The 16,526-nt window shown below is 40.7% G+C and overlaps 1 protein-coding gene and 1 pseudogene across 1 annotated transcript; both read left to right on the forward strand.

Annotated features, from left to right (window-relative positions):
* Positions 1 to 950: 950 nt before the first annotated feature.
* On the forward strand, positions 951 to 3,685 carry LOC149100814 (uncharacterized). The gene has a single exon (XM_089275837.1). It carries the CDS (start codon positions 1,538 to 1,540, stop codon positions 2,483 to 2,485), a length of 948 nt encoding a protein of 315 aa, XP_089131963.1. The 5' UTR covers positions 951 to 1,537; the 3' UTR covers positions 2,486 to 3,685.
* Positions 3,686 to 7,077: 3,392 nt separating this feature from the next.
* Positions 7,078 to 7,196, forward strand: LOC149100815 (5S ribosomal RNA; annotated as a pseudogene).
* Positions 7,197 to 16,526: the final 9,330 nt, after the last annotated feature.

Genomic DNA, 16,526 nt, shown 5'->3' on the forward strand with positions numbered 1-16,526 from the left:
TCATTGTGCAGGACACGTCATTTTTACACACATTTGCTGCAAGCCGAGAAGCCCGTTATCCCTGCTGTAGACCATTGGAAGCAGAATCTTCAACCAGAACCCTGCTTTAACGCTAAACAATGGAAAGCTTTATATCCACCGCTAATCAACAACAAACACGGTGATGTAAACTGGAAGATCACCCACAGAGTTCTCCCGACCGCCTTGTCTTTAAACAGGATCGGGGTGTATGCCACACCGTATTCTCACCGATGTGGTGCAACCGACACCTTGGAGCACGCCATACTCGACTGCCCTACTGTCCATAATTTCTGGAACCAGCTACAGACATATGTGGATAAAATCAGTGAACGAAAACTGACACTCACCACACAAGTAAAGTTATTTGGAAAAGCCAAAACGAACAATGACTCTCTAACACCGAGATCACTAGATTTAGTTAACTGGACACTAACATTGGCCCGCTGGGCTATCTATAAATCCGCCGTCAACTACCGAACAAAGAACTTGACATATCCGCCCGAAGCGCTGTTTAAAGCTATGGTGAAATCGCATTTGCGTTTCCAACACAAGTTATATAAGTTAAGACACACACAATATTACTTTCCGCATCATTGGTTTTTAGGAGAAGGTTTTGCAAAAGTAGAAAATGACACTTTAACATTTACATTGTGATAAAAATATTGTGCTACCAAATGATGTAAATTAACGGGACCCCAAATGGAAACTTTTGAGGAACACTGATAAGTCTTATTTATTTTATGACACTATTGTAAAAACAACGATATTTAATAAGTTGATAAAATAACTAGAGGATTGTAAATAAAAAAGCTCTTTGAGGCTTTTTGGAAGAAAACCGGTTCTCGTCCGATCACCGAAGTCAAGTCCTGTTGGGCGGCGTCAGTACCTGGCTGGGTGACCACCTGGGAATACGCCGTGTTGTAGACTTTTGGACCCATGTTTGGACTGGACTCTTCAGAGAAGATTTGCAGACGCCTCCACATCATTGATCCCTCTGTTTTCAAAATGTTTTTTTTTTTCATTTTTTTTCCAGCAAGTTGACAGCATATTAGAACATTTTCTTGTTTGATTACAGCACTGCAATACTGAGAAGCACTGGAGGTAATCTCTTGAATGTGGCTTTGATGACTGACCATTGGAGAATCGCCCTTTTGTGATTTGAAGTCTTAGCTGGCTTTGGAATCTCTGGGTTAAGTAGCCGAGACGTAATTGGAAATTCATGACAACAGCAATTAAAGGCCTTCCTTCTAAGAGACTTAAAAGAGAATCCAAGCAATTGGGCAAGGTTTGAGTTGTTTCTTTCGTCTACGACCACACCACAGGGAACGTACCGGTTCTCGTGTGAGCTCTCTGTGAATCTGTGGAATCTTTGCCTGTTCTTGGCCATGGAAGTGTTTAGATATTGTGATTTGTTTGCGGAAAAGTTGTTTGATTAGTTGGCGGTCTTATTTTGTGGAAAAGCCTAACCATACTTTGATTGTGGGAGTTTTGTGTTCCGTAACTTCGGGACGCCAATATGGCGGACCGTAGAGAAAGGAGCGTCACGTTTCGTTCACCTGTTAGAATTGGTTTAGGTGATCTTAAAGCTGGAATTGAAAAGGAAATCAGCGACACTTTGAAAGTATTTCAAGATCTTGGAGATAATGTATACCTGCTGGGACTTGAAACGAAAGCTGACGCAGAGCTTCTTGTTAGTAACGGTTTTGACGTCGAAGAGTTCCACTTTGATTGCTCTCCTCCTCATGGGAAGTTTTTGAACGTCAGTATTTCGGGTCTTCGCTCCTACGTAGACGACGAGGAGGTGAAATTGGCCCTAACGGAGTATGGTGTTTTGAAAAGTGAGGTGATCCGTCTCAAATACAAAGCCGACCACGATTTGGCCGGTATGGAAAACGGGAATCGCCTGGTGAAGATGGTTTTAGACAAACAATCTTTGCCGTATTCTATGCGAATCGGAGGTGAGTGGTGCAGAATCATACACAATAACCAGCAACCTGTGTGTTTGGAATGTAAGGAACTTGGGCATACCAGGAAAAAGTGCCCGATGATTCGCTGCAGAGTGTGCAAGCAGCGAGGACACATGTCGTATAATTGCGAGCAGAGGGAAGCGAACGACGAAGACGAGCCCCACGCAAATCGAGATGGCGCCACGGCCGATGCTCAGCAAGATGCACAGCGAGGGGTGCCAATTGAGTCTGAAGAAGACTCAAAAAAGGATACTCCTACGCAAAATAATCAAGTAAATGAAAGTCAATCCGTTCCAGAAAATCACGATGAAGAAATGGAGCACGAGGAAACAGCACAAGGGTTAAAACGACAACACACAACTGACACTGATTCTGACGGCAAGGCTAACGTCTCCGTTCGTCGTCAGAGAATTCATCCTCCGCCAAACCTTCCTAACGGAAGAAGAAAGGAGAAAAAGACTGCCTCCGCTACCGATCATAAGTCGTCTGCAAGTTAGGTTTCTTATTTTTTATAACGAACAATGGACCGGGACTTTATAATCATCTTCCTCTGTTTAGTCATGACAACCATTTTAACTGTAAACTCGCAGGGGCTTCGCTCCCCTGATCGACGAAAAATGGCTTTTTCCTATTTTCTTCGAAACAGACTAGATATAATTCTACTTCAAGAAACTCATTGGAGTGTTGACATGGAGATGCAAATCAAACGCTAGTGGATGGGTGATGTTATCTTTAATCATGGCACAAATACTGCGAGAGGTGTCGCTATCCTCATTCATTCACGCCTTGCGTGTATTGTGAATCATATACGAAGTGATAATGAAGGTCGGATTTGAAATATAGTTCTGGAACTTGATGATCAAACCTTGAACGTCATAAACATATACGCACCTCAAACAGACAGCGATCGACGAATTTTCTTTTCTAGCTTGGATGGTTTTATTTCCGAGGAGCTTGACAACATCATCGGTGGTGACTTTAATTGCATCGCAGACGTAAGGGATAAATTCGGTGGAAATCCAAATGCTAGGAATTTTGCTGCCACAACTCTCCATGGAATTTGCACACGACTTAACATATCTGATATCTGGAGGGATCGAAATAAGGATAAGCGCTGCTTCACTTGGACTGCGCGACATCCCACAAATGGAACACACATACGCACACGAATTGACAAATTCTTCATTAGCCACTCCTTAAATCAATTTGTTATGGACGCGTCGATCAAACCCTTTCCTTATTCTGACCATGACAGTGTCTGTCTGACTTTAAACTTTGACAGGATAAAACGTGGACCCGGGTACTGGCACTTTAACAACAACGTATTGTCTAACGCGGCCTTGGAGTCCGAGATCAACGATTTCTGGACTTTTTGGAAAACCAAGTTCGAAGTTTTTGAAGACCCGCTACTATGGTGGGATAAGGCGAAACAAGGTTTCAAAATCGTTGCAATTCGATGCGGGAAAATACTAGGAAAGCAGAAACGCCATGAAAAGTTTCAACTAGAGCGTAACCTCATAAAGCTGCAGGAAAAATCCAACAATGGTAACACACGGGACATTGAGAACTACCTTCTTGCGACAGAAAAATTAAAGCAGTTGGAACTGAAAGATTTAGAAGCCACTAAAATTAGAACGAAAGCTCAGTTTTTAGAAGAAGGAGAACGGAGCACACGCTACTTCTATTCGCTTGAGAAATGCCGAAAAGCAGAACAAACGATTCGTGTTTTGACAAAAGATAACCTTGATGTCGTCTCGGAACCACAAGATCTGTTGAAAGAAACCCACAAATTCTACAAACAACTCTTTGCAGCCCAACCCAGTGATGCACATGCAAGAAACAAATTTCTAGACTGTGCTATCCCAAAATTACCTGATGAAGCACGTGAGTCCTGCGAAGATCTTATTACAGAAGAGGAGTTAAGAAAAGCTGTGATGGCAATGGAAAGCAACAAATCACCTGGCTGCGATGGCTTGACGTCGAACTTTTATAAACACTTTTAGTCTATTCTCGGGGCTAAGTTAACACGTGTCTACAATTATGCTTTGGATAATGGCCTTCTTACTGTTTCACAGCGGCGGGGAATCATTACTTTATTGTTTAAAAAAGGAGACCGAACACAATTAAAGAACTGGCGGCCAGTAACTCTACTCAATCCTGATTATAAAATTTTGACAAAGGCGCTGGCGAACAGGCTGCAACAAGTACTACCCCTAATCGTGAACTCTGACCAAACTGCCTGTATAAAAGGAAGGACAATTAACGATAACACTCGTCTTCTCAATGATGTCATATCCTATGTCAATGAGAAAAACACCAGTCTAGCCTTCATCAGTATTGACCAGATGAAGGCCTTTGACCGAGTCTCTCACGACTTTTTATTTGCTTGTCTGGAACGCTTTGGTTTTGGACCCAACTTCATTAATTGGATTAAATTGATATATCACGATGCCTCTAGCTCTGTCAAGACAAATGGTTGGCTCACCGCTTTTATTAAACTAGAACGCGGACTTAGACAGGGCTGTGCCCTCTCTATGCCCCTCTATGTCCTAACCGCAGAAACAATGGCTATAAACATTCGCGAAAATCCTAGAATTCATGGTATTCGACCGCCTGACTCCGAGGAAGAGTTAAAATTGTCACAATATGCAGATGATACGACGCTCTTGCTATCTGACGATGCTTCCATTAATGAAGCTTTTACCGTATTTGATTTGTAGGAACGCGCCTCTGGTGCAAAAATAAACAAAGGAAAATGCAAGGGGCTCTGGTGCGGAGCTTTTAAGGAGCGGACGGATCAACTTCACGGTTTTGATTGGTATAATGACTTTATCCCTGAGAGGATTCTTGACATTTTCTTTGGTAACGTGGACTGTACGAGACTGAATTGGGAGGCTAAAATACAGAAAATAAATAACATCATTGCCGCTTGGCGACACAGGCAGTTAAGCTATAAAGGTAAAGCGCTCGTGATTAACGGCCTACTAGCTTCAACATTATGGTATAACGCCACTTCACTACCCATGCCTGCTTGGGCAGTATCACAGATTGAACAATCACTTTATGATTTCTTTTGGAACTACAAACGTCATCTGGCTACAAAGGACATCCTGGCCCTTCCCCTAAAGGAAGGTGGTTTCAACATCCCTCGTTTGCAGACTAAAATCGGAAGTTTACGTCTGAACACCTTGAGGAGGCGTCTTTCAGAGGAAAAAGCACACTGGAAACATTTCACTTCATACTTTCTTCGTATCTCCAATCTTCGTCTTGGAAAGATGTCTCTCGCACTGGACTATTCGTTGCAGCGTATCGATCGAGACATACCCAGTTTTCATAAGGAACTGCTAACGGCTTGGCACCGACATAAGGATCACCGCGTGCGGACCGGATCCGCTGAGTCCGTCACTGATATCCTTAATGAGCCCCTGTTCCTGAACCCTGAAATTACCACTGAAGACAAGCCCCTGATCTTTACAGATTGGATTGCAGCTGGAATCACCCGGATTAGAGACATCTGCTATGAAGTTATCCCGGGGTACCAACCTGTGTCAGCCATACACGACATGATAACAGAGAAAAATCCGCGCACCTTATCTAGAACAACAGAAGAACTGAGAGAGCTATTTGTCGCTCTTCCCCCAGATTGGTCCCAAAAGATCTGTACTGCATCAGTGTGGCCGCCGCCTACCTTGCAACCTTGTTTTGGCATTGAGAACTCCAGCCCTGGACAAACACCCATCGATATTTCATCGTGCAGGACGCGTCATTTTTACACACATTTGCTGCAAGCCGAGAAGCCCGTTATCCCTGCTGTAGACCATTGGAAGCAGAATCTTCAACCAGAACCCTGCTTTAACGCTAAACAATGGAAAGCTTTATACCCACCGCTAATCAACAACAAACACGGTGATGTAAACTGGAAGATCACCCACAGAGGTCTCCCCACCGCCTTGTCTTTAAACAGGATCGGGGTTTATGCCACACCGTATTCTCACCGATGTGGTGCAACCGACACCTTGGAGCACGCCATACTCGACTGCCCTACTGTCCATAATTTCTGGAACCAGCTACAGACATATGTGGATAAAATCACTGGACGGAAACTGACACTCACCACACAAGTAAAGTTATTTGGAGAAGCCAAAACGAACAATGACTCTCTAACACCGAGATCACTAGATTTAGTCAACTGGACACTAACATTGGCCCGCTGGGCTATCTATAAATCCGCCGTCAACTACCGAACAAAGAACTTGACATATCCGCCCGAAGCGCTGTTTAAAGCTATGGTGAAATCGCATTTGCGTTTCCAATACAAGTTATAAGTTAAGACACACGCAATATTACTTTCCACATCATTGGTGTTTAGGAGAGGCTTTTGCTAAAGTAGAAAATGACACTTTAACTTTTACATTGTGATAAAAATATTGAGCTACTAAATGATGTAAATTAACGAGACCCTAAATGGAAACTTTTAAGGAACACTGATAAGTCTTATTTATTTTATGACACTATTGTAAAAATAACGATGTCTAAATAGTTGATAAAATAACTAGAGGATTGTAAATAAAAAAGCTCTTTGAGCCTTTTAAGAAAAAAAAAAAAAAAAAACCGGTTTTCGTCCGATCACCGAAGTCAAGTCCTGTTGGGCGGCGTCAGTACCTGGCTGGGTGACCACCTGGGAATACGCCGTGTTGTAGACTTTTGGACCCATTTTTGGACTGGACTCTTCAGAGAAGATTTGCAGACGCCTCCACATCCTTGATCCCTCTGTTTTCAAAATGTTTTTTTTTTTTTTTTTTTTCATTTTTTTTCCAGCAAGTTGACGGCATATTAGAACATTTTCTTGTTTGATTACAACGCTGCAGCACTCACCACTAGACTAGATGTATCTCTTGAATGTGGCTATGATGACTGAACACTGGAGAATTGCCCTTTTGTTATTTGAAGTTTTAGCTGGCTTTGGAATTTCTTGGTTGGGTATCCGAGACGTAATTGCAATTTCATCAAAACAGCAATTAAACGCCTTCCTTCGAAGAGACGTCAAAGAGAGTCCAAGCAATTGAGCAACTTTTGACTAGTTTCTTTCTTCTACGACTACACCACAGGGAACGTACCGGTTCTCGTCCGATCACCGAAGTCAAGTCCTGTTGGGCGGCGTCAGTACCTGGCTGGGTGACCACCTGGGAATACGCCGTGTTCTAGAGTTTTGGAGCGATTTTTAGACTGGACTCTTCAGAGATGATTTCCCTACGTCTCCACATCGTTGACCCCTCTTTTTTTCAAAATGTTTTTAACAGCATTCAGAATAATTGCGGAGCTTTAAAATAAATCTGGAGTCCAGATTAACATTCGTATGATGCGGTATGATACGGTTATTATACGTACTATTCGTGCCTTTTCAGGCTAATAATCGTAAAAGTGGTGTTTTCAGTTTATTAAACTGGAAATCGCGCCTCTTACGAATAATAATCGTGACATTGTACGAATAAAATCGGTATGTGGCGTTATTTTCAGGACATTATTCGTAAATGTAGCAAAGTTTGCCAACGAGGAATTTGCTATCTGCATGCTGCCATTACGGTAAAAAATGTAAAGGGCTAGAACTTCTAAACTGATGGCGTTTACGGCCAAAAAGTTATCTTCGTTTATTGACTTGGCCTAAAACTATCGATAAATCTTATCAGTGAGCTATACTTTCCCTAAGCGACTTTTTTATATATATAAAACAGTTATAGCCACGAAGGATAGTTACGCGATCGATGCGAAGCCATGTCACCGATCGACCCGCTGCGTATTTTGGTATTCTTCTTTGGTTTTAACCGAGCTCTTTTTACTGTCATAAGGTATTCCATAGTCTCGGGAAAATGGAAATTAAAAGGAACGGTCGATTAGTTAATATTCCGTGGCCATGGGTTATTCGAAAGCGAAACCAACAACAGCCAATGGTTTTTTTAGCTATGAGCTGCGTGGCGTTTCTTCTAAAAGTTCTAATTTGAAACGGACTTTTCTCATTTGCAATCACACATGGAAAATACATTTCAATGTCCTACTGAAACTTAAAGTGAACAACTAGGGTTGATTTGATGCATTTCAGGGGTTTATTCGTTAACGAACTCAAATTAAAACGAAATGAAGAACTTCGTAGCAAATATGCAAGTTCGTGTCAAAACATTTGTGGTCAAAATTCGTCGTGTTTACGCGAATATTTGGCAAATAGTACGATTTTAAGTCTATCTATGGAAAGTATGGCTTCTTTGGTAAAGGTATTATTTATTGAATTCCTTAGCAAAGCAATGAACAGGCATTTCTGTGATAGATGATAAAATTGAATAACATTTGATAAGCCAACGAAAAGCGCAATGAACGAAATGTATTATGCAAACTAGACGCTTTGTTACGTGTACCCAGGCAGTCGTTATACTGAGAAGCAATAGCTATATTGCAATTGAGCTAAATGTTCTGCATTTGAAGTTGTACGAAATTCAATCGAATTGATGTGCTTAGGCTATTCTGCTTTTGATTGCATTTCTTGGAATCGATTAATAGCTTATTACTCGTTTGCAAGTCTTTAGGGTGTGAAATGAGTCAAGGTCTTTATATCAACCTATAAACGTTTCAGTCTATTTTCCTTAGCCTTTGTCGTTGTTATTTGTGTTTCTCAAGCAAGCGAGGAGACATTTTGAATTTCATAGTTATGGCGATGCGTGACATAGACCTACGAACGCGGTTGTCGAAATCATATACTTATCTCGTGATTTTTAGCCCATTTAGAAGTTAAAGTATTAGGAAAAGTGCTTATGTAAATGCTTGTTTGTTCAGTACAGATAATCAGTCGCCTAGATAGCCAAAGTAAGTTCCAGATGTTTACAATATTTTCCGGCCGCAGTGTAGGCGTACCGCGGAGGTACACCAACATAGCGGTTCCATACTGGTCTCTGTAAATTTGTGCAAAATATTTCGACGAATACCTGAGCTTGGGAAAACGCACAGGCTTAACAATTCGAGGAGTGTCATCTTTATTAATCTCCTATAACATCACAATTTCTTGATTTTATTCACTAAATGGTTTTCGAATAAATTTTTTATTGCGTCAGGATTACGTAACTGAGCAAGCCAAGAATTGTTTTGCTGGGGTCAGCTAAAATGTACAATAATTCGCTACATGAGTTTCACTCTTGTTAAGACACCTAAATCTGTTACAAGTAAATAACGAGAGAATATCGTTTAGTTCGAGATTTTATCTTTATTATACTTGACGAAGTTTCTCAGAACATTTTACTTAGGTGTACTCGAACAGATGAATTCGTAAACAAATTCTCTAACCTTTCTGCTCTTGTTGCTCAGACGTTCTTGAGCTCGTGCTGGGATTCTGCTTGGTTCACGATCACGTCTAAAAATACGAAGACGCTTCTGAAGATGCTTTTTATCAAGTTGAAGAGTTGATAGCCCCGGTCGATGGCTCCTTTGGTATAACATGATTCATGATTCACTCAAAATGTTCGCTCGTAAATTGATCTCTCGTAAGGCTTGCAGCGACCCGTTCCGAAAACGCTTAACGTCCTTTAGTGTTGGTCTACCTTGAATGGTGTGTTCGTTTGTATGTGATTTCATCGCCCTAGAAATCATGGAATCCGTGCTAACCTTTCTCGACGACAACCCTGTAAATTCCATGTGCTGAGCGCATTCACAGGTGGCGCATGCGCTTTAGAGACCAGACGGCGACTTGTGACTGAACGTGGAAAAAGAAAAAAAAAAAGAAAAAACGGAGCCGAAATTTAAACCCAGGCCTCACTGCCTGGGTAATAAGATGTGAATTCCGAAAGAACAGAACTGCCGGCGCCGAGTTTCAATGGATTGGCCCAATGCTTTTTTTGTTTTGGAAAAAGAAGTATACATCGAAATTGATAAACTGAAACACTGTGAAAAATAGCCGACTATTTCAAAAGCTCTTTTCTAATGCCACGAACGTAAACGTTTGTCAGGTTTTTAACAAACTCAGACGAATTACGATCGACTGCGAATACTTTGTTTATACTTTCAGTCCAAGCATGCAACTTACGAATAATAAGCGTTGCACTGTACGGTTAACATCCGTATTTCACTAGGTTTCCTGGTAATTAAACGTACGTGAAACAAATTTATGTGGATCCCGCGACTGTATAACGGCGGGGAAAAGCGCGGCACTTAGATCGCTGGAGCTAATTCTTTGACTTCGCACCTGGGCATCGCAGCATGTAGAGCGTAAAAATTCGCAAATAATTAAAACCTTAGATCAAGCTTTGCTGAAATAATTCTTCTCAAAACTTCAGATAAATTCTCCTTTACACTACCGACAAAGATTGATTATAAACTAAAAAGCGAAATTGTCCCACTTTTCGCCAAGTCGCATAGTATGGTTGGCCGTTCGTTTCAATATTACGACAGGGTACACGCGGGTTTTTCTGCGGCGTATACTTGTTTACATACGTTACGTATGGGCTTTAAGCTCATACATACGACCGTTTCGATCGCGTATATACGCATTTTTAAAGGGCCACGCATTTGCGTAAATTCAAGGGCGGGGATATGCGAAATAAATGCCCAAATATATGCGTCCTACAAGGACCCATATATACGCGTGCTAAAATGCGCGTATATGCGGGTCTCGTAAATTACGTTGTATATGCCAGCACGAAATGTGCCTTTTTAAGAGAATGGCTGTTCGTGTATGATAGCAATGGAAATTACTTTAACTAAAAATCGTCAATATGGCGGCAGTGGCGAAATGGGTTGTCTTGCTCTATCTGCTATTTAATGTTTGTTACTGCAGCTCCCCCAGTGACTGAACTTCTAGAAACAGTTATGCGTGTTTTGAATGACTGTTCAAGATTTTATCCCCACGCTAATCGTAACATGGCAAAGAACTTGATCGTTCGTCGTGAAGTTGCTGTGGATTCTGTTCACCGTTTAGGACAGAGGTGCCCAAGCGAATGCTGAGAGAATTCTGCCTCTCGAATTGCTGGTGAGACAAATTCAATACTTACTACATAGATGGGAAATGTTTGCAGTTCAGTTTTGAACTTAATGAGTAATCTCAAACTACACAAAGCATAAGCAGTGGAAAACAGTTTATAGAGAAAAATTTATATTTGGGTTAACTTTTAATCGTGGGTTAGCGTTAACCGGCTTTCGAACAAACCGGCCCTAATGATTCGAGAAGTAAGACTGACGTGGGTTTTCCAATTCTGGTATCAGTATCATGCTGGGTCATTTGCCAAGTAGAAACATCTACGTCAGCGTGTAAGGGAAAGTTTTTTTCAAACTGACCCAACAGGGTCTGATTTGAGGTGGTTCAATACCATCACAAGGCGTCAGGGGACCTAATTCTCTCTGGCACATTGATGGACTACACTGCCTTATCAGGTGGAGGTTTTTAATACATGGTGGTTTTGACAGGGCTTTAGACTTTAAGTTGTGCAACAAAAACTTCTGCTGCTACTGGGCTCGCTCTGTTCTTAGCTGCTGTGCAAAGTTATAGATTGCCGTCTAGAGTGTGTTCAGACGAAGGGGATGAAAATTTAGAGGTAGGAAGAGCTATGCTATGGCACTGGGGATTTAATAGGGGAAGCAAAATTGCTGGGTTGTCTGTACACAACCAGTGAATTGAACGTCTCTGGAGGGAAGTCTTTATTGAAGTCGGTCAGTTCTACTACACTCTGTTCGACCAGATGGAAGAGAATGGCATCCTGGAATGGACCAGCATAATCGATCTGTTCTGTTTGTATTACATATTTCTTTTCAGAATTAACAACCAGTTAAACCTCCTAGTTGAGGCATGGAATAACCATGCTGTACGCACAACCAATATGGGCGAACGCAGTGATTTTACAAGATATATGTAATACTGAAAATACCAGCTGTCAAGGACACATTTGATGATAACACCCAACCAGATGAATTATCTGGTGAAGACCCAATAGGACTTACACTAAAATCACATTCTGTTTCCTAAAACTCCCCTTGAGGTATTGATATATCATGGGCTGGACGACCCACTCTTCCCTTAGAAGCTGATGCAGTTGGCAAAGCCCTAATGGGAGTACACTGAGGTGCATGAAACTGCTCTTAATGCAAACATTTCACATCTAAGTAGTAAATATTCCATTTGTCTCACCAGCGATTCTAGAGGCCGTATCCTCTAAGCATTCGCCTTAGTACCTCTGTCCAATGAATCAACTAACGGATTAGCCTGCGTAGCTTGGCGGTTTAGCAATTTTTTTAAGCAATTTGAGCGCGAGCACACATAGCGGAAAAACCGCGAAAACGAGCAGGAACCCCCCAGGCTCCTCGTGGCTACGCCGCATTTGGCGCTCGTTATCGCGGCTTCGCCGCTTTCTTAGCGTTCAAATTGCCTAAAACCCGCCAAGCTACGCAGGCCACTAAACGATGTACAGAGTAATCCACAGCAACTTCACGACGATTAGCGTTAGGATAAAATCTTGAACAGTCATTCAAAACACGCATAACTGTTTCTAGAAGTTCATTCACTGCAGAGCTGCAGTAACAAACATTAAATAGCAGATAAACCAAGACAAGGCATTTTACCACTGCCGCCATATTGACGATTCCTAGTTAAAGTAACTTTCATTGCTATCATACATGAACGGTCATTCTCTTAAAAGGCACATTTCGTGCTAGCATATAAAACGTAATTTACGAGATCCGCATGTACACGCATTTTAGCACGCGTATATTTGGGCATTTATTTCGCATATCCCCGCGCTTTAATTTACGCAAATGTTTTTAAAAATGCGTATATACGCGATCTAAATGGTCGTATATATGAGCTTAAAGCCCATACGTAACGTATGTAAACAAGTATACGCCGCAGAAAAACCCGCGTATACCCTGTCGTAGTTTTGAAACGAATGGCCAACCATAGCAGCGATCGATATTGAAATGCAAAACTGCCGCGTTTTGTGAACCGCACTGTATGAAAACACAGTTTCGAAAAGTTATAAAAACCAACTAAAATTTAAACTAGCTTAAGCGGGGGATTAAGGTTATCTAAAAGATGAAGCTTGTCCAAGATCATGATTACACTGTTAAAACACCACGAAATCAAAAACTTCCAATTAACCATTCACTCTGCAAATGTTTTTAGGCGCCAGAAATAGATTTTCGATGGCAAAATGTTCTTAATGTGACATTATTTGAACTTCTTAAACAAATGAGCAAGGTTGTATAATTTCACAAATTTGAAATTGTGACGTTTTAGGCTATAATTTGAAAGAGATTTGCAGGCAGTGCAGAACAACGACATTCTTATTAATGTGTAGTTCAACCACGCGTCAAAATGGCGGGTAATGGTCTCGAAGATTCGGGGTCGGAATAATCAAACTTTAGATGAAGTTCACCAAAAAAAAAACGTATTGTATCAGTAAGCTTATATTTTTGGAATGAGTTTCTTTTTCAAACTCTCCATTTTAACTAGACCAATCAGAACACGACGCAATTTTCTTGTCTTCTGACTTTTGCCGTGGATTTTACGATGAATGACATGAATAGCGGTGCCAATTATTTTCCATTTTTGGATGTTCTTTTATTTAAGCTTATGTGTGTCCTCTCCGAGGAAAAACAAGACAAGAAAGGATGTGGGCACTATTAATTTCGAAGGACGTTTTGATTAAACGTCAAGCAAGAGAAAGTTTATTTGATAGTGTTCAATCATTGAAATCAAAAAGTCCGATGCGTAAAATTGGTGTGGGTTTGATTAGTTTAGTTTTTAAGAGCCTGAAAAGGATATAAGCTCAATTATCGCCGAGAATTGCGAAGTTTTTGGCGCGAAATTTACCATCTACGGTTCCGAATCGTCAAGTTTACATTTAAAATTTTTAATAGTTGCGTAAAATTTATATTCACTTTGAGCTGACAACATAGAAAATAACTTGGCAATGCGCTCTAAAGGCTGGCTAATGCTCTCGCGGCATAACACTCGGTTGGAAAAATAAACTCCAAATCTCCACAACATTTCCCTTTTCTTTGTAAAATTTAAATTCCATAAGCCTGCAGAAACTCCTCGCGAGAGTGAAGAACTTTTAGCTGCCATGAACACTCAGAAAACCGGTTAACATTTGAGACTTCGACTCTTGCTAACATTTGGCGCCTTTTTTTCGCGGGAAGAAAAGTTTCCCCAGCTTTTATAGGGGCAGTACAGTATCAGTACACCATCGCGACATCCAGGACAGTACTTTTTAATAGATTTAATCTCACCTCTTTTAGTTCTTTATGGCATATTGTGCGGCATATATTCCAGCAGAAGCAAAATCTAAGCTAACCTGAACGTAGAAGTTCCCTCCAGTTCTGCACTTCATGGGTCTTGAAATTTGTAAACCCGTATGACAATCAGCAACTCCTATAAAGTTGTTTGTTGCTTTGAGCAGCATCTTAACATGGTGGCTTGGCTGTACAACGTGCCCGATTAAATCACGAAGACTGTCCGAATGAGTAGTGCAGGCAAAATGTTGTTTGTTGCTTTGAGCAGCATGGATTCAGCTAAGTTGTGCCGACGTCCACTCCACGTGGTCTTCACGGTGAAAGTCTTGTGTGGTCAGAAAAAGCGTACAGAATCCATGTCACGTAATTACGTAAATCAGCGATTAGATCAGTCATCAGGATAGCGCGAGCAAATGTCACTTCAAATCGGTTGAAAAATAACTTAAGTCTAAGGTCTTGTGGAAAAAGCCCAAAATAGTCGGGGTAAAGAAGAGGAGAGTTGTCAAATGTCTCGTGTCACTGAAATAGCCAATGATAGAAATGGGTGTTTGACAGCTGTCAGAATTGTTTTTTATGCCAACATGGGCGGGAGTGTCCAGCGTAACGTGCCACTAAAACGTGCAAGCGTCCCAGACGAGTGAAAGGGATAAAACCACCATTGGCCTAAACCGAAAGAAATGTAGGATTAATCGATTAATAAGCGCATATTTCTACCAAGCGCCCTTTATACTCCTTTATCGATAATTTCATTATATTGCATTCCATGTTCGTTTAGGGTTTAAATCTTTTTAAGTCCACCATACGTACCGACATGAAATTCAAGTAGTAATAGATTAATACCACGGTTGCAACTATGCTGTTACCCATCATTGAAATAAATTAACCATGTTGAGTTGAGTTGATAATTTTATTTATACACGATAAAAATTCCTTCAGCATAATTTAAAAGTATAATATCTACGTCTGCATAACTAAACTAACTCATTATTAGGTGCTAGGTACATGTACGATTATTAATCGTACTGATGACTTAGTTTATACTGAATACAGAGATCGCAAGGTACATGTACGATTATTAATCGTACTGACCACTTAGTTTATACCGAGTACAAAGTTCGCTAGGTGCATGCACGATTATTAATCGTACTGATCACTTAGTTTATACTGAGTACACAGATCGCAAGGTACATGGACGATTATTAATCGTACTGATCACTTAGTTTATACTGAGTGCAAAGATCGCTAGGTACATGCACGATTATTAATCGCAATGATCACTTAGTTTATACCGAGTACAAAAGATGTACGATTATTAATCGTAGTGATCACAGTTACCGAGTGCAAAGATCGCTAGGTACATGTACAATTATTAATCGTACTGATCACTTAGTTACCGAGTACAGAGATCGCAAGGTATATGTACGATTATTAACCGTACTGATCACTTAGTTACATGTCTGCATGTTTAATCTCTTTAATTTCACTTTATTAACAGGAAATTTAGGGAGTGATAGATTGAGACTACTGGTAGCCATCATAGAAATTAGAGAGAAGACTACAGCGATAGGTGTGTCACGGGTGGAAGTGCAATATATTTAGGTCACTGTTGTTTATGGACTTAAAGAGGGCCAGGTGATAATAAGGAAAAATTATCCGACTGGCTCATAATTCTGCTCCTCAAAACAGCTACTGCGTAGAACGAAAATTGATCTCTACCTTTTCCCGTCCACACATTTTGGTAGGAGAACAGCTGGATGAAACGGATTACATGCCGCAGTCATAGTTTAGCAAGCGACTTTGTAATTGAAATAATGTATCTCCTTATATCATCAGTTGATCACTGACTTTTCTGGTATATGGTGGCTCCTAAAGGAGTCGTTTTGTTGTTGTTGTTTTGTGAGTTTTTATTTTTATTTATTTTTTGGTAGTTTTTGAATTTTTTTATGACAATGAGGACTTGCACTCCTTCCTGATACGTCTGACACTCTGTTTAGAGAAAAAAAAATAATGAAATTAAAATGCAGTTTGTCTGAATGTTGAGTTTATGAATAATTACTGTTAGTTATACTTGGAATTGTTTTATAGCACTACTCCCTAAGGCAGGGCTAGTAGAAATATGGCAACCAAGGTGTCGCAAACCAGAGGTTGCACTGGTAGTCAAATACTAAAGTATGATCGTGATCACTTTATTGATCAAAAATACAGCTGAACACAGCTATCTCCAACAAAAAACCTAATGTAGCTCGAGATCTTCAAGATGACAAGGCTTCGGTGGGTAAA

The sequence above is a fragment of the Orbicella faveolata genome, unplaced genomic scaffold, assembly GCF_042242905.1.
Source record: "Orbicella faveolata isolate gen_17 unplaced genomic scaffold, um_ofav_v1 contig_4, whole genome shotgun sequence".
Classification (NCBI taxonomy): Eukaryota; Metazoa; Cnidaria; class Anthozoa; order Scleractinia; family Merulinidae; genus Orbicella; species Orbicella faveolata.